This window comes from Symphodus melops (genome assembly GCF_947650265.1).
Source record: "Symphodus melops genome assembly, chromosome: 1".
NCBI lineage: Eukaryota > Metazoa > Chordata > Actinopteri > Labriformes > Labridae > Symphodus > Symphodus melops.
This window is the reverse complement of record NC_136691.1, coordinates 41,956,994-41,983,949: the sequence shown is the minus strand read 5'-3', so window position 1 is coordinate 41,983,949 and position 26,956 is coordinate 41,956,994. Positions and strand designations below refer to the sequence as shown.

Below are 26,956 nucleotides of genomic sequence, written 5' to 3'. Positions count from 1 at the left end.
CATATCTGATTTTACCCCCTAAGTAATAAACGCCCATTTATCAGGATCACTCATTATCACAAAAGGCCTTTAAATGAAACGCATGAATCTTTATTACTTCATCCAGTATTACATCCGGTGCAAACACTGAGCAATGTAACCAGTGGTAAGTCAGTGATTTTCACTATACATTAATAGCAGATTTCCTAGTTTCATTTATATAACAAAGTGTTAAACAGGGGTGAAAAACATGTTTTACAGTAAGTAAGAGGTTTGTTTTTTTTAAGTCATTTGCCACATAGAATGACATGGCACGAACTGAAACGAACTACAGGGGCACAAGGAAACGTGTTGAAAGCTTCCTCCAGAATGGAAAACGTTCTAAAAAAAAAAAAAAAAGGAAAAATTAAGATGAGACTATTTGTAATAAGTTAAGACTACAATGCAAACTGAGGACCCAAAAGAATGACAAAACTGAGGACAGCAATGTACATGGGCTATTACATAATGCACATGCAGACATGTCAGCCAGAGCAACCAGAAGTCAAATACTGGTTTTGTGCAGTAAACGTTTAAACAAGTTAATTGAAGCTCTCTTTTGAAACCAGGTCCAAAAGAACTGCTCAAATAAAGTACAAACAAGTATAAAAGAAAATAATTTAAGAAGAAAAGAGACTAACACTCTCCATAAAAAGAATCTACTTAAAAGAAAGGAATTGAAAGTTTTTTCCCTCCTATGTTTTCCAACGAGCCCATAGTGGGTAAACAGCCAGCTTTGTTAGGAATGGGTTCGTATCAGATGCATTTTCTGTTGTACAGCACAATGTCCTTTTATTGGTGTGTTGTTGTTACAGCTGCGAGTGACAGCCCAAGTTGTGCCAAACATCTAGTGGTTATGTTGTTGTATGTGCCACTTCTACTTCTTCAGCCTTCAGTCTCTACAGAGCGCGTGGCCTCTTGGGATTGATCTGCTTACTGGCCTGCTCCTCCTCCTGGAGTGTAGAACGAAATGACTTCACTTTATCTGTTGAGGGAAGAAAAGACATAATCATGAAAACTGTTATTAAGTCTATGTCACAGCAGCATGGATGTCATCATTTGGTCACTTCTGTCAGCTGTGACGTGAGTTACTCCCACACACACTGCACTATTATTTGTAGCTTTGCATCTAGTTACTTATCAATATTCAAGAACAGCGCTACAATAATAAAAAGAGAGGAGAACAGGAGACCAAGGAGGAGCCGCTCCAAACTTCACTGACATTACATTTACAAGTTGTTCCTCTCTCGCTGACACAGCAACACTAAATCATGTGGAAATGAATATTATTTTGAGTATTGAAGAAAAAAAAAAGTAACATTACTTTTCTGAAGTAACAAGGTCATTTTAAAAGGAGTAATTCAGTGACTCAGTTACTTTTTGATAGGAGTAACTAGTTACTCATTTTGCTGAGTGTCAGCGACCCTTAGTCATACCTCGAAGCTCAGTGAGGATATCTATCTTCTGGTCTAAGATCTGCTCCAGCTGAGTGGCGTACGATTCCACGTCATAATCCACCTCCTCCGTCATCTCCAGCAGCACTTTTTCATCTTCTAGCCACCGGATGGACTCCTGCTCACAGAGGACAAAGACATCAGAATAGTGACCTATCAGAGCTGAGGAATACCTGTCATTCTTATTGGGTAAAGGTTCCTCATTACGATGAGTCATGCAAAATATATTTGATGTAAAGCAGCAATAATTGATTATCTTGTTAAGTAAATCAAAAAAACAACAACAACAATGTACTCCCTTAAATATTTAAAAGGTCAGGTCAAAGCGCATGAAAATAATTTTGTGTAAATCTGTGTACATGAGCACAAAGAATGACATGATATAAACTGGAGTTATGCGTCCTCACCTGGAAAACAGCTCGATGGTCCTCCAGAACCTGCTCTTCCATCTCTACCAGCTGAGACACTGCCTCGTGAAAGGTAAAGAGCTGGGGAGACACTTCCTCCTCCTGGTCAACACAGAGTAGAAAAGGTTGACTCAACAAACGATCTTGTCAAATCTGGATCTCTGAAGACATTCCTGTTAACGCTTAAATGAGCCTGAATCCTTCAAATGTGAAAAACTCATTTTTGACTTTCTCACACAGGAGTGTGTGATAAACGGTTTTTGATAAGAACAGGTGTGTGGTGTGTTCACAGATGTTTATTTACATATTTTCAGACTAAAAAAAAAAGCAGTTGCACAATGATTCAGACAGTCTACAAAACTTATATTTAATCTAATGTACCAGGAGACACTTTTCTACAAGCAACAAAGGTGAGTAAGATGTTGAAAGTTTTCTATGAGTGCATTTGTGTTTGGTTTTTTTCCACTATGCTGCTGTACATGCCCTACACAAATATCCGGCTGCCACTGAATTGTTCCTATTGAGGATGCTGTCCTAAAAATATATAGACGAAGTACTACAGAATTAAAAACACTGATAATAAAGGGGTAAAAACAAGCTCAAATAATATTCACACTAAAGCACAAAAAGTAACACAGAGTTCACACTAACACAGTCATGGATTCAGTATGACATTTGCTTGCTTTAACAGAACAGACCCTGCATACTTACATTCTGCTCACAGAGCAGTTTGAGGTCGTCTCTCTGTGGAGAGATACTCAGCCAATCCTCGTCCAGCAGATCCAGCTGATTGACAGTGTGGATGTTAGGTCTACCACCCTCTATCATTTGGTTGGGGTCTACTGTGAGCTCCTTCACCCTGCAGAGGAAAACAAACATGGAGATGGTCAGGGAAGCACACTCACATGGCTGCTGCTTGAGTTTGGGATGTGAGGGGTCAGAAGCGTTCACAAAGAGCACGGGATGGAGGCGTCATGCACGGGGAAGGATGACTGTGTGTTGGCCTGATGAAGCTCTGAGCTTGATGATAATCATTCTGTCCGGTTTTTATAATGATCAAGCCAACCTGATTGAAGGGCAGAGAAATATGACTATGAGAGGGATTACTTGCACTAAAACCTCATCCTGGACACTTTCACTTTCAAATGTCGTGGATGTTTTAGTGCTATGAGAGGTTCCAAACCGTAATTTATGAAGTCAGGTTTTGACCCTGCACATGTTCTGATTAAATCCCACCCAGATGTCAAAGTCATCCCTGACTTCCTGGACCTCAGCACTGATGTTTTTCGGACAGAACAATTAGAAAAACAACATGTGGACAGATAGACACATTGTTTCTCAGGAGACAGTGAAAAGAAAACACTCACGTCCACAGCTAGCCAAAGACTAAAGCGTTAGCTCAGGTCAAAGCTGGGCAGTGACGGGATGAAAGTGTGAAAATCATGCAGATGGAAAAACAGGAAAGTTAAGATGAGGGTGGAGGTTTTTCCAGAGAGAGAACAGTTGATGGAGTGAATATAAGCTGCTAAATGAGCTTGTGGTTGTGTATGATAATATTAGGAATACCTGTGAGGAGCATGTGTGTGTGTGTGTGCGTGTATGTGTGTTGGTGATTGCGTGCAGTGCAGTGCAGTGCTCGACCTGCTGGGAGAGGTATCAGCAAAATCATCGAACTCAAAGGTATTGGTTGGCGAGTGGTCAGAGCGACTTCCCTGACCGCCCTGGGAGAAGGGAATGTCTGATGGACTAATCCCAAACTCTTTCACTCTACACGGTGGCCAGCGACACCACGCACAGAGACGCGGAGGGCAGGAGAGAAGAGAAGAAACGAAGCAGGAGAAGGAGAGAAGGAATACAAGAGAGTCAGACAGAACTACTGCAAGAAGGCAGAGACATTTACAACATAGGTAAAGCTAATAATAATAATCTACATTTCAGACACTAAGGAACACTAGAGGAGCTTAAAATAAAAATATCACAATTTCCACATCAGCGTAGTAGGGAAACATATCCCCACCTGTTGGCGTAGCGTAGTGTGTTGAGGGTGTTCTCACAGGACGTCATACCAGGAGAGATTGTTGCAATCTGTGCAGAGATCATTGAAATTGAAAAATCTTGTAGAGGAATGATTATGATGATGACACATTATTAAAAGACGTTTAAAAAGGCAATGAACTGACCATGCATGTGCGGGAATTTTCTCCGATGAAGGAGTCTCTCAGGACCTGAGTGAGCTTGCTGGCTCTGAATGGAGTGTGGGGCTTGTTACGGCCAAGAGCCCTGATGCACTCCTGAAACAAGAAGAGAATAGTTTCAATGTGATTGAACGCTTCTTTTTGAGGGATCACCATGTTGTGCCTGTTCACAACCACAGAGAAACATAAACTGCATTTCTCCAGCTGAAGAAGCACAGAAGTACAATCTAAAATCAAGGTAGTTCACGCGCCCTACACACCTTCAGAGCCAGCAGGCTTTTGTTGATCTCAGCTCCCTCCAGGCGAGTTTGCCGGTCTGCACTCGATGTATCTGCCCCTCTCTCATTCCCAGCAAGGTCGATGAGCGAGAACTTGCCGTGCATTTTCCCCTTCCTCCGAAGAATGATCTGGAACACAGCGTGGCTGCGGGATGAGTGGGCGTTGGCTGACGTCTGGCCTGATGTTCTGAGGATGGGAAAGGGAAAGATCAAATGATCAAAGATGGCTGAAGAGAGCAAGAAATGAACAACTGTAGAAGAAATAACTGTATGAATTATAATCATGACACATTTACATTGTGAAAAAGGAATATGACCAGGGTAATGTATATGCAAATACGATGTTTGCAGGATGATTGACAAACTTCTTTAAAACAGGACAAACACAAGAGAGTCACCTGGATGTGACGGAACAAAAAAAAGATTTCTAAGTCTTGGGATAGCACGACCAATTAACAAAAAGTCACCAAAGTTTCTCTTGCTTTACCTGCAGCTGTTTCCCACTTCTATGAGTTTCAGCACTTCCTCTGTACACTTGACGTCTTTCTCCTGAAGCCCCACGACCTGCACCTGCTGTTTGCCGTCCTCCAGCACCCTCAGCTTAGCTTTACGATTCAGCAGGTCGAACACCTACAAACACACACACAAGAGTCAGACAGCGTTAGGGATTTTTGTTTGGGGTGAAAAGGAAATAATAATTTCAATAATTTCACATCACTTGCCTTTCCACTGTAGATTTCAAAAAAGGTTGCGTACACTTGTAGATCTAACTTCTTGTAGTTGGGTTTCTTCAACATGAGAAATACATCCCGAGCTGCAGGAAAACAGATGCGAGTGTCAAAGCACAATGATTTCTGTATTAATGAGAACACAATATATAAGCACAGAAAACAAATCACTGACTTACCAGCTAATGCATAAATTCCTTTAGAGCAGTCTTGATTCTTCCCAGAGAAATCTCCACCCATCGTCTAAAGAACAACGAACAATAAAAGAGGAAATAGACTTTAGCTTGGGTTGGAGAAGACAACAGAACTCTTCATGGGGACTATTTGTTTGATTGTAACCGACGTGGTTGTGGCTTTTTGAAGGAGCCGTTGCATTTCACTCACATGTGTTTTTCCACTGCCTGTCTGGCCGTAAGCAAAGCAGGTGGCCATGCCTCTTTCAAAAATGGTCTCCACCAGAGGTCTGGCAGTGAACCTGCATTGTGAGAGTGTTAGAAAACAACAACACACACTTAATCCACAACTGTGAATGCATCATCCGACTCAACATGTTGACATGCCGGGTGTCACTGCTGGAACAGCTCTGTCGGTTAAGTCGTTGCTACAAACCTGTAAACCATCTCGTTGGTGGTGCTGTCATCGAAGGCGTAGTCAAAGCGGAAGGTTTGGTTCTCCAGGTAGCGGGTGAGATCAACTTTCTGTTTAGGTTCATGAACCATCACCACATCCTTACTGGGAATGGTGATCACGTCCAAATCCTTCACAGTCAGCTCTGGAAACCAGCAGAGGCAAGTATATCAGCACTTTTTATGATTTGATTTGATTTGTTTTTATTGTTTTATAACTGAAGTTTTTTTTTTCTTTTTACCTTTCTTGTTGAGTGGGCGTTTCCTTACACAGACACATATTCTGTGCTCTTCAATCTGCACCATAACAGAGAAAACATTGTTTCATATAATGTTGCAACTTCCCTCAAATGGGAAGAAAAGAAGGACAAAAATCTCTGCTCACCAGGTCTGCGGTGGTCAAGGGCCTGTAGTCTAGACTGGCTCGGAAATCGCGGATCATATACATGATCTCATAGTTAGGGATGGTGGTATCCACCTCCTGAAGGAAGACGAGCAGGAAATAAAGAGTCACAGGGGTATAATTATCATCTCTTTTTCAATGCATCATCCCAATACCACAACTGAAGTGAATACAAAGTATCAGGAACATGTTTGGTGAATTAGAAAGGTGAATAATATTCATCATGTACCTGAGCTCTTTTCTCCCTGAGCTCCTGCTGCTGAAGCCGACGCCTCTCCCTCTTCTCCTGCAGTTTCTCCACCTCCTTCACGCAGTTGGACTTCCTCCTCGCTGCCATAAAGACAAGAGACACAGTTAGCCCATCTATTACCTTCCGCAGGACATGGCCATATCCCTTCTTGGTTAAAAGGACCTTTCCTTTCTCAATCCACTCGCTCGCTGTTCCTTCTACTCCTTATCTTCAGTCTTTTCTACTTTGCGTTTGCACTATCATTCTCTCAGTAAGTCTTTTCTTTTATCTTGGTCATCCCCCAAAAAAGACAGGAGACCTTGGGCTATTTCCTACAGAACACAACAGTGAGCTGTGCTCGAGCACAGAGCAGGATGTAGTGTCTGGAACACAGTGCCTCCAGTACAACACTAGCTGCTTTCTCTACATTCCCAACAAAAGGCCTTTACAGTGTGTTCAATCTGCTCGCATGATTGTTTTGGAAAGTTAATCACAACTGCACCAGAGGATTCCTAAAACTAAGATGTGCCTTGTATAACTGCAATTAAAGTTTGAGGCAGTTTAAGAGGAAGAATGATTAGAATATTATTTGAATCCATCACAGGTAAACCAGGTTATTCTCAATCTCCCAGCACAGCACACCCACAGATTAGGTCACTCACAATCTATTAATTAGCATAATAAGAGAACACGAATTAGCAAAAAAAGTGAGTTAAAGCCACTACTGATTCCTCACAAGAGTTAATAAAAAAAACAGTATTATCTGATTAGCTCTGGCTCACTGCTGTAGCCTCAGCCCTGTAATACAGTCCTGGCCTCCCTGTGAATCCACTACCAGAGCAGAGAGATTAATAATCTGCTCTAATCTGTTAGCAGGGGAGGAGCTGGGTCAGCACTGGGAAAAAGGCTGTCACTACTTGTGGGGTCTCACAGGCTGTCAGCTGTGGAGCTGAAAGGTGTGAATGAGAAACAAAGCCCCCCCCCCCCTCTCCAATGACTCACTAAACGACAGTGAGCTACTGAAGGGATTCATTGAGAAGGTTCTGTGCTTGTGTGTGACTCAGCAGAAATCAGACCAGGAAGAGACAGCCAGTTGTACAGCAGGGCATGCTTTTTTTCTACTCCCTGTCTAATACCCAAAAAGCCTGTCTGTTGGATGGATTGTGCTTGTGCTACTTCATCACCACAGCTCTGGATATCATCAAGCAGACATGTTTGGTATACTACAGTCTGGTAAGACTGGAGGACATTCAGTTTCTAATGGGAACTCTATTTGAATCACCACGAATCATTGAGGGCAGGGGAAACATGCAGGTGATACATACAAAGCTGTCCAAACTCCTTTCTGGATATGGGTTGATGTGAGGATTCTGTGATGAACATGAACATTAGACATTCAATGGTTGTGATAATATATCAGTGTTCTGTATATGGCACCAAATAAATCCACAACACGACCCCCCCCCCCCCCAAAAAAAACCACTCTTCATGAGGGAGATCAAAGTTAGGTGACAGGTTAGGTTCATCTAAAGCACCATATTGTGGGACCATTTTACCATTCTGCAGTTGCTGTTGTGTCTGAGCTTGAGTGGGAGGTACAGGCTGCTGAGATGGGGGCGGGGGTGCAGGCTCAGGTTGTTGAGGCTGTGTGGGTCTGGCCCGAGTCGGAATACCTATCAACACCAAAGCACAAATGTAAGGAATACAAACATTCAACTCACATGGGGCGAGCACAACATCTTTTGTTCAGTTTTAGATGAAATGAAACGCTCTTCTCAACTATGAATGACTCTCATTAGGAATGTATTTGTTGCTGTTGATTTGTGGGCCAGATTGTAGTGAGAATAGCAGGCTGTTTAGACTGTTGTATTGTTTTTTAACTTGAGTATGTCTCTTACTGTCCGTTTCTTATAGTTTCTAATCCTTTTTGTAAACTAAAACACTTTGGATTACCCTTGAGCATGAAAGGCGCTGTATCAATACATCTGCCTTATCATGCCTAAATATCTCTTGAAAACAACATCCATGAAACCACATCCTAAAAATGATTTAAAAAAAAAAAAAAGATCCTCGTGTTCATAAAGAGGGGATGTAATGTAGTGTTGTTTTATAAAGGGTGACACCACTGTGGGCTTTTTGACTTATGTTCTGGTGTGCATCACACTGCCAGTACACTAGTTGCTTTGGATTTGGCACTTCAATGGAGTTGCAAGAAGTGTTCCTTTAAAATGGACTTGACTTTAATACAGAAAAAAGAAAGGTGGTCACAGGACAGAGGTCAGAGTTTAAGGTGTAAACAAAAGTAGAAATAGACTTCAGAGTGCTCTAGTTTAAAGTGTTAACTTTAGTTTAAAAGGAAGCAAAAAAGACTTGCCACATAAAGGTTTTTGGTGTGTGAGATAGTGATTTCTTCTTGTGTGTTTTGAATGTAACGACATGACCATTGGACCAGTCACAGCTGTCTTCATGATACAAACCTCTATTATCCCTGGACGGAGTGTCATTCTTAACAGGTGCTATTGTCCGACGGTTCTGCAACAACAATAAAAAAAAATCAAAGCTCCAGTTGATATTGACGGGATAGGATGAGATTGTCAAAATTAAGATTATTTTCGTTCAGTGATTCCCAGATTTGTTTTTATTCACAGAACGTCACTGCTACTCAGGATCTGAGAAAAAGAAACGCATCTTTAACCTGATTCTGTTTTCACTCTCTTCTGCTTGCAGTATGTCAAGCTACAGAAATAGAAGAAGCCTGAGAGTCAGATTAGTGGGAGAACAGAGGATTCTTTTATTAACACTTCTGTTCGTGATGACCCTGAACACATTTTGAAGTTTTTTTTTTTTCTTGTGAAATGTCAAAGTTATGAAAGGCTGCAAATCCCTGTACATTTCTTGTGAGCATGATTCTTGTTTAGAGCTTGGGTTTGTTTAACACTAAATCCACTTTACAGCTTTGGACTCATTCAAATTAATTATAAAATCAAAACAGGCCACTTTACAGTGTCCAATTGGAGTGACAGTACATTTATTAGCCAGTTCAACAACATTGTTTCAACACAGAAAACTGAAAACAAAATTGTATTACCCGGTAGTCTAAATTACTTGTGCAATATTTACCTAAATAACCCTTGTGTTTGCGTGGTAAAACAGCCCTAATCTTCTGTAAACCATACACAGTGTACTTAACAGCACCAATTAGTAAGTTACTTAGAAGATCCTGTTTCTATATTAAGGTTTCAAACTGCAGCCAACTCCCTGAGCAAGTGTGAACACACTCAGGCCATACTGTGAATGCCGACTGTTGTTTTTTTTTATTTTTTTTTTTACAAATCTTTATCGTATTACACTGATTTACTGTCACCTGGTGTTGAATTATATAACATACTGGTTACTCACCTTTGCAATTTTGTTGACCTTTACACATGTTGGCGTGGGTGGGGGTGGAGTCTCTGGACTCGGGGCGATTTCCTCATCTGGAGCCACATCCGGGTTAAGTGCAAATATACTCTCCAAGTCAATCTGCCCAGAAACATATTAAAAGGTTTCATGTCATCAGTTATGATGAGAGCAGTGGGTTAGGTGCCTTAAAGACACCTGGATGACAAGAAAAGGTTTTGCTGCTTAACTCTGACTGAAGTTATTGTCCTCCCTTAAGAGAGATGTTTTTTTTCTAATGATATAGTTGTCCTTAATAATATCAGTCTGGAATCTAGCAACACTGTTAGGAATCCAGAGTACATCCTTTAACATGAAACATTTCAAAGACAGCCTATGTTCACCTTTGTAATCTATCTAAACTCAGACATAACCTGTCACAAAACGAAAACAAACATCACCAACCCTTCCCACTCACTCACATCTTCTCACTCTGACTTTCTGAGGAACAAACACTCGGGGGCTTACAGGAGAAACTCCAGATGAAGTTGGAGTGTGTGCGTTGACATAAAACTCACCCCGAAAACTTCTGAAGATTTGCAGGAGTAAGTTTTGTGCTAGTGTGAAAGCACGACAAAAAAACAAAGAGCAGTGTGTCTGATACTTTGCAGGTTCATAGATGGAGGTTTACCTCTTTTCCTTTGGTGTCTCCATTTTCTATCCACTCCACAGTGACGCTCTCATTGTCCTCATTCAGAGAGGTCACCATTGCTTGATGTATACGTCCTGTGAGAGTATGATAGACATGGGGGAAACAAACATTAGATATGCAGACACTATAAATGCAAAGGTGGTCTTCTCAAAAGGACTTACAAGACAAAAAATTAACAATGTTTTAGACAGACTTCAATCATGTTATGTGACTGGTAATAAACACTGAAAAAACAAAGTTTGTAATGAAGCACCAAAAACTAAATCCAGTCCATGCAAACAAGAACAGAACATATTTTGGTATCAACACCTCACATAAAAGATGCGGGTTCTTAAAACACTGTATACTCTTAAGATCTGACGAGTCTTGTTTTTTTTCTTAAAGGAAAACCGGGGCAGTGGGAACAGGGTTTGACATGCGCCAAATAGTTCCTGATTAGGAAACTAGAATCAAAGCTAAAGCGATGCCTCATTTCATAATGAGCCGTTGGAACGGATCACTGATAATATAGGCAGTCAGTTACAGTAACAGCTGCTTGTATGCTTCTCTCCGCCTCTCTGTCTGCAGGGTAATGACACCAGCTGTAAAGTGCTCAACCCTCCCATCATTGTCTATGAGGATCTAACTGTATGTTGTAAATTCCCAGCACAATCCAGGGAAACCAGCACCATGTTCTTTTATCTATTATTCAGAGGCACCGATGATTTTATTGTTCTCAAATGCTGACCATTTCTCTGATTTATGCTGCACTGGTTCGAAACTGGCAAATATATACAACATGCACAATCTTAGAATTAATATAAAAGAATAAATTAGCTAAAAAAGGGATAAACCAACTACTGGTCATGAACAGCATGTTTGAGCAGACAGTAATATGACACATTAAGTAGAAACATATTGATATTTAAAAAATGTATTAACATTACATTTATTTGAGGTTGAAGAGGCAACTTTGAGTAATTAGAAAATATAGGCTAGATTTGGACTGAATCAAATTGATGATCCAACCAATCACCAGTCCTTGACAACAGAAAGAATATGAAACAAAAAAGGAAATAGGGAGATGTTCTAGGTGTAGAGCTAATGTAACTGCTGGGGACTTGAGTCTGAAGGCATCTGTTCGTCTTGTTTTCACCCTCATTCGTTGTCGTTACTTTCTTAAAAGAGTGAGGAGAATCCTCTGAACTGTGGAAAGAAAGCCAGATGGGAATATGATGGCAAATCTACGATTAACGTGACATAGTAGTTTACAAAACCCTTGGCAGCTGATAAGCTGGTTGGAACAACACAGACACGTGCTGCTTGTTACACTTCTTCTCAAAGTGTTGAGAGCAGGATTGCAGCTCTTAGAGGATATTCAGAGGGTTAGCCAAGGTCCTCCAATAATTCACTACAGCTTCCTGCTCAGGTCGTTTTTTTCCTGGCGATAAAAAAGCGGAGACAAGATGGAAATATAACTGGCCAAAGTGAATGTCAGTGGTCATGTTTGAGTACCAAAGGAGCTTTTCTGTGCAGGGACTCAATACAACATGCTGCATTAGTAACTGCTATGTAATATAGGAATTTCAGGTAGTTCATAGAATACTTTATGACCTGAGATTAGAGCGGTGACGACAAACACACAAATGGGGCTTTGGGGGCCAAGCTACCTCCATGCTATCACAAAGACTGCTTTTTTTTTTACAGTAATGACAACTTTCTCCCTTCACATCTAGAGAAGAAGGGTGCCATAATAATGAGCAGGGCTTTGACTTAAGATATTTGTTGTAATTAAACTTATTAAACCATTTCCAAAGCAGGCTATTGAGCATGCGACAACAGCTTGCATCAGGGAAGATTTCTTACTTTTGTGAGAGTCAGCATATATCCAATATGGCAACCGCTATGGATAGGCTTTAAAAACAGCCCTTTAGAAACCAATGGGTGACGTCACTCAGGTTGTGCCCATTAGTATTTACAGTCCACGATACAAACAGCCTACTCCAGTTCATAGTCAGATGTACAGGATCACAAAGTCACATAATAGCTTGTCTTACAGCAGCTGATATGCAGATTAGTTGTAACTGAATCAACAGTCTGCTGTGTCCCACTTTAATGCTAAAACCTGGCTGGATGATTATGCTGACATCTCCCAATAGTTAAAGGGGCTTAAGAGGGTGCTTCAAGCTCTGCTAAGCCTAAGGAACAAACAAAGCCTTGGGATCATCAGTTTCACTACAAAACATAATGCATGCATTCATGAAACTAAGTTTACATGTCTCAGACTGAGAAAATATAGCGGTCCATAAATACAAGGCTTCATGCAGTCTCATCCTCTCTTAAGCCTGCACGATATGAAACAAATCAGCAGCGGGCAATGACATTATTCAATATTACGAAAACATTATGAATTGTGATTGATACACAAAATTAAAATGAGCATAATATCTCAATGTCTGTGTCTGTCTGCTATTCTCCATGTTTTACAAAACATGCGTTTGCAAAAAACCCTTTGAATACCAAAATGAATTAAAAAAGTTTTTTTTTTTTTCTTTCTCCAAGATAAGCTGATCTGTAGTTTAAAGCATCAAAAATAAATCGCCTTTATTGCGATAGCTTCTTACATCGTGATGTGTTTAGCAAGAAGGCTAATATCAATGTAATATTAAAATTGTAATTAATTGCACAGTGCTACATTAAAAATCATACACTTCAATACTGCACACAGTTAGGAATGCTTTATAACAAGAAAATGTCTATTGAAACCAAATAAGGCTCTGATTTAAACTATTAAACATAAACCATGTAAGCAGAAAAGTTGAGCTGGTGGTGACACAGGGAGAATGAACTTCAAAACACTACTGAATAGCACTTTATGTTTAGGAGAGACCATACTGTCAACAGGCCTGACTATGACAGGGGAAAAACACAGAGATTAAGCAAGAGAGAGTCCTGGCAGAATTGAGGGAGCTGGCGGCAACAGATGGGGTGGTGGCTAATGGCCTGAATCTGGCTTGAATCTGAACCAACCCCCCAGAGATCAAGCAATCCCTGCTCTGGATGCAACACCAACCTGCAGGGAAATGGACGGACAGAAGTGCTTCCCTCTTTATTGCTTGCTTTGCATTTCTCACACATCTCACCCTGGGTCTTTGGGTGCTGAACAGAGTCTGGGCCCCGGGGATATAACTGTTGAAAACACACCCTTGCCAGTTTACCTTCAATCCAGTTCTTTAAAAGAGTATTTGTTGTGTGAGGTTTCGTGAGAAACATTACCACTGGGTGTAGCCTAATCCTGGAAGGACCAGCAGGAATGACACAAACTTTTCAATCATCTTTTGGCCTCTAGCCCTGAAGCAATGCTGTTTGACTACACAAGGCAGTCAGAATAAAGCTGACATTCACATTGACAAGAACAATTCAACTATCAACATTTAATGGCCTGTGTCTACTTCTCCGTTTATTGTTCAAATAAACTAAAGTGAATGTATTGTAATAAATGTTTCACCTTGATATACAATACTTCTAAGGTAAGCACACAACAGGCAATCATTTCGTTCAATAAACTCAGATATAAGTTCTTATCACTTCACATTACAAGAACAAATTACTGTTGTGTTACCCTACTATGTCACCATTACAAAACCTTTAAATTACATGGTATGTTAAGAAACATGTTCTCATCTTGCACATAAAGAGGGTTTCCATAACAACCAACACATTTTTTTTTTTAACAGCTAAGTAGTCTGATGAATATTCACTAGATTGGCTAATTATCATATTATTGTAATTACATGTGTATTAAATACAGCCAAAGAGTCCGCTAATTGTCAACTAAACAGGCCGCGGTTGGTCTTCTGTATTAAAGCCGGCAACATTAACCAGTCGGCTAGCTAATCACAAGCTAACGTTGCTCTCAGCCGAACTCACGTTAGCTTGATTAGCATGTTAGCTAGCTTAGCAAAGTACATTTTGAATATATCCTTCGAATTATTGATTGCGATAGCGTCCTTTATGTATACTAACGTTTGAATCCAAGCTTAATAAAGTTTAAATAAAAAGCACATTGGGTTGTCAAATGTTGAATGTACTGCTAATGTATATTGAGTTGGTGAAGGCGCTAGCTAACAAAGGTGGAGGCTGATTCAGGCTCTCCGCCCTGACAGCGATATTAACGTTTCCGTTCAGCTAACGTGAACGTTGAGCTTTACGAACAGGACCAACGGTCGCTGTACTCTCCGCAGCAACAAAGATCCCCAAACAACTCACACACAGTGCGGCGGGGCAACATTACACAGGCTGAAACTTACCATCACTGCGTTTTATCTCCACATAAGTACCAACCACAATCTTCCCAAATACCGACGCCATTCTACATTACTCCAAGAATTAACAAAAAAATGGTGAAGTCAGTTAATATGAGCCTTCTAATGCAGTATTTTTTGTATGGCAGTCTTTGGCCGGGAAGAAAGACGCGAGCAGCAGTATGAGCTAGTGTTACGTAGTGTTTCCGGTCCGACAGTTTTCAGATTAAATACGACAATATTTAAACACACCTTTGGCTTTTTTTTTTTTGGTCCATGTTTCGAATTATAATATAACTTCATTTAAATATGCCACTAACAATGTATTATGTCAGAAAATAAAGTTCAATGATGTGTCACATTAACAGGTGCCACAATGTGTGCATTAATGAAAAAAAATGCGAGTACCGCCTGTTAAATTATTTATTTTGCTGACAAATAGGTAGGCATTGTAACTATTGAGTTAGTAGAATACATTTAAATAAATATACTGCTAATTTATGTAGGGCCTTGCTTACTTAAGTGAAATATTTATTGTGGTAATTCTATCTATCTATCTATCTATCTATCTATCTATCTATCTATCTATCTATCTATCTATCTATCTATCTATCTATCTATCCATCCATCCATCCATCCATCCATCCATCCATCCATGGCATTGTATTGAAACACTTGTCTTATTCTAGCAAAGCATCTGACGACCATTTCTAATGATTTCCCTTTCAATGAAGTAGATGAATAAGGCCACCTGGTGGCACAAAGGGTGTAATATTCCACCTAGGGTAATACTCCATAGTCACTCCTTTAACTCTTTTACTAGCCAGATAAATGATGTGCTTTCTAACTGTAAGCTATCAGACGGGAATGTAAATAGAACAACTCTCTCATGTGTAAACAGACGATCAATTTTAGTACCCTGCATTCCTAAAAAATATCTTGTTAAATTGAAACAGACAAGCATGCAATGAGACACTGTTAGATTCTTAATAGACTGTTCATGTTAATGTCAACTGCACAATTAAGGTGGTAAATAATCAGAAAAATACTTAATTCAATTTCACTGTCATGAATTGATGACAATATCTATCTATCTATCTATCTATCTATCTATCTATCTATCTATCTATCTATCTATCTATCTATCTATCTATCTATCTATCTATCTATCTATCTATCTATCTATCTATCTATCTATCTATCTATCTATCTATCTATCTATCGTGGGGCATGTCATGTCAGCGTAGAATAGCGTAAAATAGATAATAATAGTAAATAGTATAGTATATAGCATATGACAGGAGCTTAAAGAGAAAATGTGAAAATGGAGATAGGACATTGGTTTCAAATATGACTTAACTTTATCAATATGTGGATTCAAGTTTGTGCTGAACTTTCAAGTTACACCAAAAGAAGTGTTGAAAAAAAAAAAGGAATCTTTCCTATTTCATATTTCATTTGTAAACCCTTGGAAAAGAGACAGAAAACGTTATTAAAAAATGGACTACGCCAGGAACCTACAACTTTGTAAAGATATTATGTAATGTTACTACCACTGCAATGCAATGCATTTTCTGGTGTCTTAAGCCCATGAGGGTTGGGCACAATGTGCGCATGACACGAAAATAAAATTCATTCATACACCATATTAAAATTGTCCTTTAAATATTTAGGTGTGTGCTCCTGCTCCCATACTTGTTTCCACCTGTCAAAGGTAAAACATTATGACCATGAATCAGCAAACTCACACAGATGTCACTCTCAGGGGATTTTTTGTGTGGTTAAGCATTCAAACATTGCATCATCATCTGTGACTGTTGTGACCATGTGTAAAACACAAAACGGTTGAGATTAACAAAGTGAAAAGAATAGCATATGAGGGATCATAAGAAATAATAATAATAATAATTAAAAAAAACACATATCACACTGTGAAATGTAATCCTTATAACATGTATTACATAATAGTAAACAATAAAATTGCTAACAAGGTTGGGAGCAGTGTAAATGAAGAGTTAATAGAAGCTGAAGTCATTGTAACATGTCAGTTTAGTATGAAATTTGGTTGTATCTGGCATTTAACAAAAGTATAAAAGAGTACATTATATCAGTTTTGCTGTTATATGGACAAAGCCTTGTCAAAGAAACATCCACGCCATTTTTACTACAAACACAGTTGAATAATTGCCTACTCATGAATAGTTCTTGATATGATTAGTACGATGAGTGTAACCTTTCCATGCACAATCACCTTCCTGACCTCAACTCATTGGACTCTAGATTTTTCTCTTTCCAGAAGCTACCAGGTTCTTCTGTGATCCCACAGCTGTCAGTCCCCCCCCCCACCCCCCCACCCGTCTCCTAACACCCAAACTCTCTTAGCCCTCCTCCCGCCACTTTGACATCAGGCATTTGCTGGCGAGTTCTCAGCTGTCTCTGCCCTAAATAGATCTTATCAGGAGCAAACTATCTCAAAGGGTCTCAAAGGGGGTCTCTCTAACAGAAAGTAGTAAATATGAAAAAATCTTTTTATTTACAGAGCCTTTAATATCTCTTAGACATATAGAGGATATTTGTTGTTATACGAGGTAGTTTGGGATTTTATGACCTTTAGTGCAATGTTGTTGTTTAGAGTTTTAATGTGCTTGGAGTGAAACCCTGTGTGTGATAGATGGTTCTTTCTTGGCTTTGCCACACCTCACTGGGATTCATTATAAATATAATTTGAGTTGTTAGTAGGGGAAGGTTACATGAGCAAAAGTTTGTGACAAACACGAGGGACTTGGGGACTAGACCATCTACACCGAGACGTCACACAACACACAAACATCAAGGTACAGTACAGTTTATACAAAAATTTGCTTTCAGTGACTTTAAAGTGTGAATAAGTATCTTTAGACAATGATACAGCGAAGTGTGGATTGTATTTATCAGGGGAGCAGTGGGAGATGGTGTCTTTCAGTAGGAAAGTAGCATTTGTTACTAGGCCTCTATGGGGGTCTAAGACCATGCCCAAATAAGGCCTGAGGGGGGGCCATTTAAAGTTAGAGATAACATGTGCCTGGCCATTTGCTCCAGGATACCCAGGTCAGCAGGACACTTATTAGCGACGGTGAGGATAAAAACATTTCTGCAGTTTTATATTGTACAGTATGTGAACAGATTACTCAGCTGAGTGAATGTTAAATAATGCTCTTTACTGAACATAGGTTAAGGTTTTGGACAGTTGCTGCAGCCCTTTATATTTGAAAGTGTTGAGCCTTTTAGTGTTGAGGAGACTTTTGTTGTATCTTGACATTATAATTATTTAACATATCAAACATAGTAATATTGTTTATCAGGTCCGAAACAGGCCTAAAGCTAATTTCTGATGTCTTTTCTTATGTTGAATTAACTTTTAATTGTTGAACCCCATCTTATCCATCTGTATGTGTCTGGACACACTGAAACCTAAGTGTAGAAATTCAGGTTAGACTTTACATAGAAAATTAAACACTGCAGTCTTTACATTGTACATGCTGTAATAATAATAATAATAATAATTGCTCTATTTCTACCAGATGGGAGACACAGTCCAGTTAAAAGATGAAGGAAACAAACACTTTCAAGCAGGAGAGTTTGACAAGGCCATTGAATGCTACACTCAAGCCATCAAGGGGTGCAAAGACAAAAAAGTGCTTGCTGTCATATACAGGAACAGATCTGCATGTTACTTAAAAAAGGTAAGCAGTTTGGTAAAGCAGTTCAAAAAATAACTTTTACCATATAAATATATTTGGCATTTCTTTGGAAAATTTGGATTCAATTTTAATGTTTCTGTTCATCCTCTAGGAAAACTATACAAATGCAGCATCGGATGCATCTAAAGGTAATGTAAATACATAATGAAAGAAACAACAACAGCAAAATAATACAATCATCCCTCAAACCTACATCTCCAAACTCATTATGGTTATTTCTTTTCTTTATTTAGCAATTGATGTTGATGCAGCAGATATTAAAGCATTGTACCGGCGTTGTCAAGCTCTGGAGAAGCTTGGTAAACTTGACATGGCTTTTAAGGACGTGCAGAGATGCGCCACCATCGAACCAAAGAACAAGACCTTCCTGGAGACTTTACGCAGGCTAGGAGCTGATATCCAGGCCAAGGTCAGTCTCAGAAAACAAAACACTCATCCACATAAGCACAGGACAGAGAAGAATTATACAGTGACTCTCCATATTTGTATGACTCAACACCAACTTAGTTTTATGGTCCGGATGTGTACAGTAAGCAGTGGCCACAAAGAAATGACAGGCCATATATTGTTACCAGGAAATGCCACAACAGGAAATAATGGTTTCATTTTTATTGTCCACAGCTTAAGACAACATTTTCAACTGATTCAAGGGTACAGAACATGTTTGACATTCTCTTAGATGAAGAAATGGATAAGGATAAGAAGGAAAAGGTAAGTAAATTCTCTAGCATGAAGTAGATACACTGTTGCATGAAGTATATGAAGTTGCTGTTTGTTGAGATCTGTCTGGGTTTCACTTTTGCAAACTTGCATCCTTTATTTTAGGCTGCAAACAACCTGATTGTGCTGTCCAGAGAAGACGCTGGGGCAGAACGAATCTTCCAGAATAATGGAGTGCCTCTGCTGCTCACCATGATAGAGACAGGCAAATCAGAGATGGTCCTGGCTGCTATTCGCACATTGTCAGGCATGTGCACAGGACACAAAGCTAGGGTGAGTAATTTAAAAATGGGCTTTGTGTAATTGGAGTGAAGAATCTCCACTAAAGTATTCTTCAGACAACCAAAAGTACAAACTTCAGCTCTGTGATACAATAGAAATAGGGTTTGATGGTAGTTGTTTTATCAGAAATATAATTAAGTGAAGCACTTCTTTTCACTGCCCCTAACAGGCCATGGCTATTGTTAACTTGGTGGGTGTTGATAAAATGTGCAGCATCATGGCTGTTGACAATGAGGAGATTGCACTTGCCACCTGCAACCTATTCCAGTGCATCAATGACTCCCTCACTGGTGGAGATAAAAGGGAGTATGGAAAAGAAGAGGCCTTGGTCTTAGGTGAGAAATAATCACCATCTAAACCTGTAACAGAAAGAAAAACTGATATGCTCTGGCTGTACTTATTCACAGCACTACTGACAGGGACAAAACACTCTTCATATTGTTTTCCTTCTGCAGATGCATCTAAAGACCTGAAAACTATTCTCCTATCTCTGCTGGAGATGGTTGCCAGTAAGAAAGTGTCTGGCCATGGCAGAGACCAGGCGCTGAACCTCCTGAGCAAAAATGTACCTCGCAAAGACAAAAAAGCAGGAGACCACTCCAGAGCCCTATTCACCATTGACAACGGTGAGACTTACAGCTACAGGTCTTTATTTTACTGGAGTTGCTTTCCAAATACTGCATCCCTGACTCACTTACATGAGATACCTATATATCCCTATGTTTGATTTTTCTCCAGGTCTGAAGAAGATCCTCAAGGTTTGTGGTCAGATTCCTGAACTGCCAGACCAGCTGCCGTTAACAGACAACACACAGCTGATTGCTAGTGTGCTCCTCACCAAGCTCTATGACGACCTCAAATGTGACCCAGAGAGAAATAACTTCAGGGACATCTGTGATGCATATATAAAGTACACACACGAATCCACACTTGAGCATGGTTTCAAAGGGCTATGACCCGAACTCTATAAGTGGTGACCAAGCCAACAGAACCCATGTTTTTATTTTCATTGCTCTCCTTTCTCTAGATCCAAGATTGACCCCAATAACATGGACAGCACCATTCACGCAATCAATACCATCTCGGGCCTGCTTCAGGGTCCCTTTGATGTGGGCAATGCTCTGGTTGGACATCAGGGTATAATGGAGATGATGGTGGCGTTGTGTGCCTCTGAACGGGAGGTGGACCAGATGGTTGCTGTGGAGGCTCTGATCCACTCCTCAACGAAGATGAGCCGTGCCAGCTTCATCATCACCAATGGTGTGTCACTGCTTAAGGACATCTACAAAAAGACCAAGAATGAGAAGATTAAGATACGTGCTCTGGTGGTGAGTGTCCTTGGGATAAAAATGGATCACCAGATAGAACCTAATTCTACCTTTATTTTTGGTAACTATGAACAATAAACAAAAAAACAAAACAAGAAGTAAGCAAGCCACAATAAAGACAGCAACCGCTAAAGTAAAACATTGTGCATGGTTATTGTTGACACATTAAAACAAACAGATATGTGCAAATGTACTGTTGTTCTATTCAAACACTATGTATGATGGAATTAAATTAGATTATGCATTTTCCAGGTACTGTTAGTGTAAGCATGTGACTTGTGTCCCCTTTATAGGGTCTCTGTAAACTGGGTTCAGCTGGAGGTGATGATTACAGTTTAAGGCAGTTTGCTGAAGGCTCCACAGAGAAGCTCGCCAAGCAGTGCAGAAAGTGAGTACAAAGAATCTGTAGATTCTGTGTAGAAACCTGTTCGATAAAAGCTTACCAGTGTCCATATATTTTTTTAATAAGTTTTCCTCCAAAAATAATTTGGCATAATTTAGAACCAGACTCAGATGAGGAGTCACATGTGCACTGATATCTACTAACATATTTATTTATATAAAATGCTTAGAATCATTGTTTGGTCGCTTGTTAGCTTAACTCTAGTGTTGAAATGTTGTATTTGGTTGAATATGGCCTAGTATAATATGGCTTTGATGTACAGTATGTGTTTGGGTTGACAGTTCAAGTGTTTACATCCAAAAACATACACTATCAGCTCTGCAGTCTAAACTTTTAACATGCTAATGCAAACTCTCGATGGGCGAGACAGTTTCCATTATGCTGAGGGTGTCATGTTTCTTTGTTTGCATTTAACAGTGCTTTAAGTTTTGAGTTTTGTTATGTATCTACCAATGTGCATTTAAGTTTTTAACAAAGTGCAATGCAATATCACCATTCTATAGAAACATGTAAATTTAACTCGTGTGACAAACTTTACATAGGAACAACAGTAAAGCTAGAATCAGACATGATGACATTAAAATGTTAGGCAAGTTGAGAGAATTGGATATATGTATAATTATTATTTTGTTTTATGGTGATTCAGTTCCCTTTAATCCTGACAATGCTAACACTTCACCTTATTACAAAAGTGTGCACTAAAGATGAACATTTTCATGTCTTTTTCTTCTAGGTGGCTTTGTAATCCCCAGATTGATAATAAAACAAGGAACTGGGCTATAGAGGGTCTTGCTTATTTGACTAATGATGCGGACGTGAAAGATGACTTTGTTGAAGATGAGCCTGCCATGAAAGCTATGTTTGAACTGGCCAAGGTATGGAGACAACACACAGATGTTATAATACCGTTTATCTGTGTAGACTTAAAAAGTAAACTCTCTCTTTTATCTCTGACTTTTTAGTCTAAGGACAAGACAATCTTATATGCAGTAGCATGCACCCTGGTTAACTGCACCAACTGCTATGAAAAGAAGGAAATCATCCCTGAGCTGGTTCAACTGGCCAAGTTCTCAAAGCAACATGTGCCTGAACAACACCCCAAGGTAAAAAAAGAAAAATATAGGAAACTGAACTATTCTCAGACAACAGAACAGAGTACCAGGTACACCTGGAAATATTTAAATGTTAAACCACTGTATGCATACTGTATATTTACATGTTTTATAATTGCTTTCTTCAGGACAAGAAGGATTTTATTGATAGGAGAGTGAAAAGGTTGCTGAAGGCTGGAGTCATCTCAGCTCTTGCTGTCATGGTCAAAGCAGACAACTCCATCCTGACAGACCAGACCAAGGAGATGTTGGCAAGGTGGGAGGAGACAAATATCACAGTAAAGTCTGATGCACCAAATAACATGACAAAAACCTGAATGGAAGCCCTCGATTTGTAACTCAACATTATTCTAAATGAGGGAAACCCCAATGATTTTCAAGTCTTAGATAAAAGTTTGAAAGGAAACGAGATGAAAAACCTTCGAACTCATCACAAAGTAAGGCCGTGAATCAGATCAACATTGCATGCCTACAAATTCTTTTTTATTTTCCTTCAGGCCATTCTCGTATTGATGTAGTAGTTTTAATTAAACCATTACAGAAAAGATGCAAAGCAGCCTAAAACACAAATGAATAAACAAAATATACTGTATTTCTCCTATAATTGCCACATTACTTAGAAATACAAGATTTTTAAACCTAATTGTCTTTTAAAGGGTTTTCTTGGCATTGTCAGAGGATTCCAAGGACCGTGGAATAATTGTTGCTCAAGGTGGGGGGAAGGTGAGTTATACGTTTAGAATTTGGACATACGCTAACTTGACAAACTGGTTAATTAAAAATGTTTCATCTGTCGTTCACTGCTGTGACATCACTGGCTCTGCCCTCAGGCTTTGATACCACTTGCTCTGGAAGGCACAGAAAGTGGAAAGGTGAAAGCCTGCCACGCCCTTGCTAAGATTGCATCCATTTCCAACCCTGAAATTGCTTTCCCCGGTGAGAGGGTAAGACATCCTGTTTTGGCTTTGTCTTTGCCAGTCTTTATACATGCAATTGCAAAAAGAGAGAAATGGAAACAGCTTGTCAAATTATTCTTCACTTTTGACATTGCTTTCCTCTCTAAGGCTTTGGTGTGTGACTCATTGATCAGCAAAGTAATTTTTTGATTTAATTTTTTCTTGTTTTGCAGGTGTATGAGGTGGTGCGACCTTTAGTGAACCTCCTTCACACAGACAGAGATGGAACACAGAACTATGAAGCTCTCAGAGGCCTGACCAACTTTGCTGGTTTTAGTGAAAAACTTAGGTAACTGTGATGTTATTATGATGGTTCATTTCCTATTTCTTTGCATTTTCAGGATTTGGATTATTGTGTGTATTTGTCAGCTCATGCTTCATTTGTTTTGTAGGCTAAAGATTGTGAAAGAGAACGCCCTGCCAGATCTTGAGACCTACATGTTTGAGGAGAATGAACAGATCAGACAGGCTGCCACTGAATGCATGTGCAACCTTGTTACATGTAAAAAAGTAAGAACAGACAACCAGGCAAAAACAAACATGAACAAACATCGTGTTCTCCAACTGGTGTGTCTCCATTTAAAGAATAAATAAAACAATAATTGTTTTTTAAAGGTCCAAGAACGTTACCTGGAGGATGGGAACGACAGGTTGAAGTTGCTGGTGCTGCTTTGTGGCGAGGATGACGAGAAACTCCAGGTAGCTGCAGCTGGAGCTCTGGCCATGCTCTCTGCTTCAGAGAAAAAGCTCTGCACCAAACTGACTATGGTGGTAAGTTCAACAGAATATATATTAATGTGTCAAATCATAACAGTGACATCATGTGTGGAAAAGGTGCCCATGTTGTAGCTGCTGGATGCTACTAACCAATTCTGCATAGCTCTATGTCAAAGACCTACAGCTCTTTGTAACCACTTATTACGCTGCAGGTCAACACATCTGCTATTTTTTTCTTAGGTTTACTTATACTTGATATTGAATATTGAAGGGAATGATTTGAAATTTGAACTTTCCCAAAGGAGTTGTGAATCAGGACTTTTGATTCAATGTCAAAGGAGGAATGTCACTGATGCTTTAACCTGCCAGTTTACTTATTTTGTGTAATGCTATTTTAATGTTAAAAAGAGAGTTGATTTAAATAACTGAATGATAATACATTAGTATCAATCTGGAAAGCTTTAGCAAAATATAATTTTGTTACATACTGGATCCCTTTGGTGTGGTCTATTATAGCTGTGTATCTGTAGCTTTCTTAAACATAGATTACTGACACTATATTCAAGGTTGTGTTTGTTTTTCAAATTCACAAAACGCAAAGGGTGTGTGTTATTTTGCCTTGCAGTGATTTAATCTGTCGTTACAAAAAAATTATGACTCAGAAGCCCCCTTTGCATAGATAATTCCTAGCTCTCTGAAACTTTACAACTCCAGTGTAAAACACAAGCTTCCTGCTGAATTGTTATTAATTTTTACATTTGTCCCGTTTAACGTCACGTTGACGCACATGACAAAGCTTCTTTGGAGAAGGGCAAAATAATTTATTCTGGCCAACAATCATAGGATTCTCTTAGAGTGGTATTTTTTAACTGAGTAATGCATACAGATGTAGAGAAATGTAATGTAAATACAAAAAAAAAAAAAAAAAAAAAGTAAGAAACTTTGTCACTGATTGGATGACTGGTCCCTCCCAACAGACAACCCAGTGGATGGAGATCCTGCAGAGGTTGTGTCTGCACAGCAACCCTTGGATAGCCCACCGTGGCCTGGTGGTGGTCTTTAACATGCTCAACTCAGATGACAGTGAGCTGGCGAAGAAGCTAATGGAGAGTGAGCTGCTGGAAATCCTCTCAATGATCGGCAAAGCTGGGGACAATCCGAAGAGGCAGGAGGCCATTGATGCTGCACGTGCGTGCCTTGTCAAAGCTATGGATCTTGGTCTCATCAAACCTTTCAGCAGCCCTTCTTAAAGCTACAATCGAAAAACAGAAATGGAGACTTTTCTTTGTTTCCTCTGTTACATACAGTATAAACTTTTTTCTAATGCTTTTCAACTTCAGAGATTAAAGGATCCATCAACCAGGTTCCAACCATATAACGTAAAGTATTATTTAAGTTTTGCTAAAGCGATACTTTGATTAAAAATGTAAGACTGATTCATTCACATGTGTTTGATTGGACTTGGTTTAACTGTTTATCATTCATGACTAAAGGAATGAGAAGCCAAAGCCAACAGTTCGCCAAAATTACTTTATTAAATTTATTTTATTTAACCAGGAAAAGTCTAAGTAAGATTAAGAATCTCTTTTACAAGAGCGCCCTAGCCAAGACAGGCGGGAGTACAATTTACTGGATTTCAGACATAAAACAACAATATAAATAAATGAGTCAAAAAGTACGAGAACATTTATTAAAATGTTTCATAAATCCTCAACAACAAGGGATCAGAAAGGGTCAATATTAGTTGACTATGCATAGCCTTAATGCTTTATTGCAAAACAGTGGACAATATTTACTTGCCTAAAAGTGTGGCCAAGACAGTCTCATGTTGGTTTGCATGCATCAAAACTTAATTTAATGTGAAAAAACGTTGCTCCTTTTAGTTTTGAATAAAACACTTGTTATGCTGTTCTATTACATTATCTTGTTTATGAACATTATTATACATTACTTTGCTTGTGACTTTAGTCTTTGGCTTACAGTATGTAAATATCAGGAAAAACTCTAACTAATGCTGGTACGCAAATACTACTTGTGTTTCCACCAAATCTACCAGGGTAGAAATGTAGAGCCGGGGTAGAAGTTTACCCCTAAAAAAGACCCTGCAAGAGGTTGTGTAGTATGACTTTATGAACAAATGAAAACAACAACAACAACAAAAAAGCAAACAACAAAAGAGTCAGGTTTAATCTGGAATTATTTACTATAGTTTTGTTTTATCTCTTAAACTTGTTTAGTTTCTATTTAAGTGGATTTTTATTTATTAACTCATTCATGGTGATATGTTTAACTTCTACATAATTACATTTGTTTGAATTGTTTGTATAATGAGGCACTTGTGTACTTTTTAAAAATTCTCAATTAAAAAAACCCATTTTACTTTGATGACTGAAAATGTTTTTCAGAAAATACAATTTCAAAATGATCCCTACACAGACCTTGTGTATTCACAAAAAAAAATAAAAAATAAAAATCAGATGTTCTAAAGTTTAATGTCATAATCACCAAAAAAAATACCATTCATTGCAGGGGTTAATATCATTTATCTTCCTATAAGGTGTGTGTTGTTGAAATGAGGGGAGAGAGGTTAATTCTTTTAACATTTTGATAAGAGTCTTATTTTCTTTAATGACACTAAACAAAGCACTTATCTTTTCATTGTTAATCAATTAAGTCATTTGCAAAGTAATACAGCCTGATTAGTATAACCTTTCTGGGACTCCAGACACCAGAAACGCAGAATCATGGGCCACAGGAACCTTTAAGGGGATACTTCAAAATATGTTTTTCTTTGCCTGGAAGTTTTCTTCATGTGATGCAATATGACGCTTTTTGCATCACATGAAGAAAACTTCCAGGCAAAGAAAAACACATTTATCTCGTCTCAGGGCAAAATGAGGGCTGGATTCACGACCATTCAACACTACTACCATGTTTCTAATGATACACAGCTTCATGTAAATGGGTGAAGTATCTCTTTAAGTTCC

At 39.0% G+C, this 26,956-nt stretch overlaps 2 protein-coding genes across 6 annotated transcripts; one reads left to right on the top strand and one right to left on the bottom strand.

Annotated features, from left to right (window-relative positions):
- Window positions 1-68: 68 nt before the first annotated feature.
- Window positions 69-14,930, bottom strand: kif2a (kinesin family member 2a). Of its 4 annotated transcripts, XM_079365679.1 has the most exons (22): window positions 14,718-14,929; window positions 13,684-13,777; window positions 13,481-13,596; window positions 10,408-10,502; window positions 9,738-9,860; window positions 8,816-8,870; window positions 7,895-8,011; window positions 6,339-6,439; window positions 6,092-6,187; window positions 5,949-6,003; window positions 5,690-5,852; window positions 5,465-5,555; window positions 5,260-5,323; window positions 5,075-5,166; window positions 4,840-4,982; window positions 4,335-4,539; window positions 4,060-4,170; window positions 3,897-3,964; window positions 2,591-2,738; window positions 1,880-1,981; window positions 1,455-1,590; window positions 69-1,003 (listed from the first exon to the last, which is right to left on the bottom strand). In XM_079365679.1, exons 1-22 carry the CDS (start codon window positions 14,776-14,778, stop codon window positions 918-920), a joined length of 2,322 nt encoding a protein of 773 aa, XP_079221805.1. In that variant the 5' UTR covers window positions 14,779-14,929; the 3' UTR covers window positions 69-917. The 4 variants fall into 4 exon arrangements, with proteins under 4 accessions (XP_079221805.1, XP_079221808.1, XP_079221806.1 ...); XM_079365682.1 differs by lacking the exons at window positions 13,481-13,596; window positions 13,684-13,777 and adding an exon at window positions 3,521-3,646; XM_079365680.1 differs by lacking the exons at window positions 13,481-13,596; window positions 13,684-13,777.
- A 2,379-nt stretch (window positions 14,931-17,309) lies between these two features.
- Window positions 17,310-26,354, top strand: unc45b (unc-45 myosin chaperone B; the record flags this gene model as incomplete). 2 transcript variants are annotated; one of them, XM_079366311.1, is made up of 20 exons in its annotated part: window positions 17,310-17,545; window positions 18,272-18,433; window positions 18,543-18,579; window positions 18,685-18,860; window positions 19,073-19,162; window positions 19,277-19,444; window positions 19,623-19,788; window positions 19,909-20,079; window positions 20,192-20,363; window positions 20,481-20,781; window positions 21,075-21,169; window positions 21,918-22,059; window positions 22,147-22,287; window positions 22,425-22,552; window positions 22,953-23,019; window positions 23,127-23,240; window positions 23,426-23,541; window positions 23,645-23,762; window positions 23,868-24,023; window positions 24,947-26,354. In XM_079366311.1, 19 exons carry the CDS (start codon window positions 18,272-18,274, stop codon window positions 25,217-25,219), a joined length of 2,793 nt encoding a protein of 930 aa, XP_079222437.1. In that variant the 3' UTR covers window positions 25,220-26,354. The 2 variants fall into 2 exon arrangements, with proteins under 2 accessions (XP_079222437.1, XP_079222436.1); XM_079366310.1 differs by lacking the exon at window positions 17,310-17,545 and adding an exon at window positions 17,767-17,823.
- Window positions 26,355-26,956: the final 602 nt, after the last annotated feature.

Bases quoted from the DNA above. Each gene is read 5' to 3' on its own strand.
- kif2a (XM_079365679.1), bottom strand. From the start codon at position 14,778: ATGGCGTCGGTATTTGGGAAGATTGTGGTTGGTACTTATGTGGAGATA. The intron at 2,739-3,896 runs GTGGGGATATGT...TTTCCTCTGCAG, and splicing joins ACACTACGCTACGCCAACAG to GGTGAAGGAGCTCACAGTAG. The intron at 1,004-1,454 runs GTATGACTAAGG...TTCCCTCAACAG, and splicing joins TATCCTCACTGAGCTTCGAG to ATAAAGTGAAGTCATTTCGT.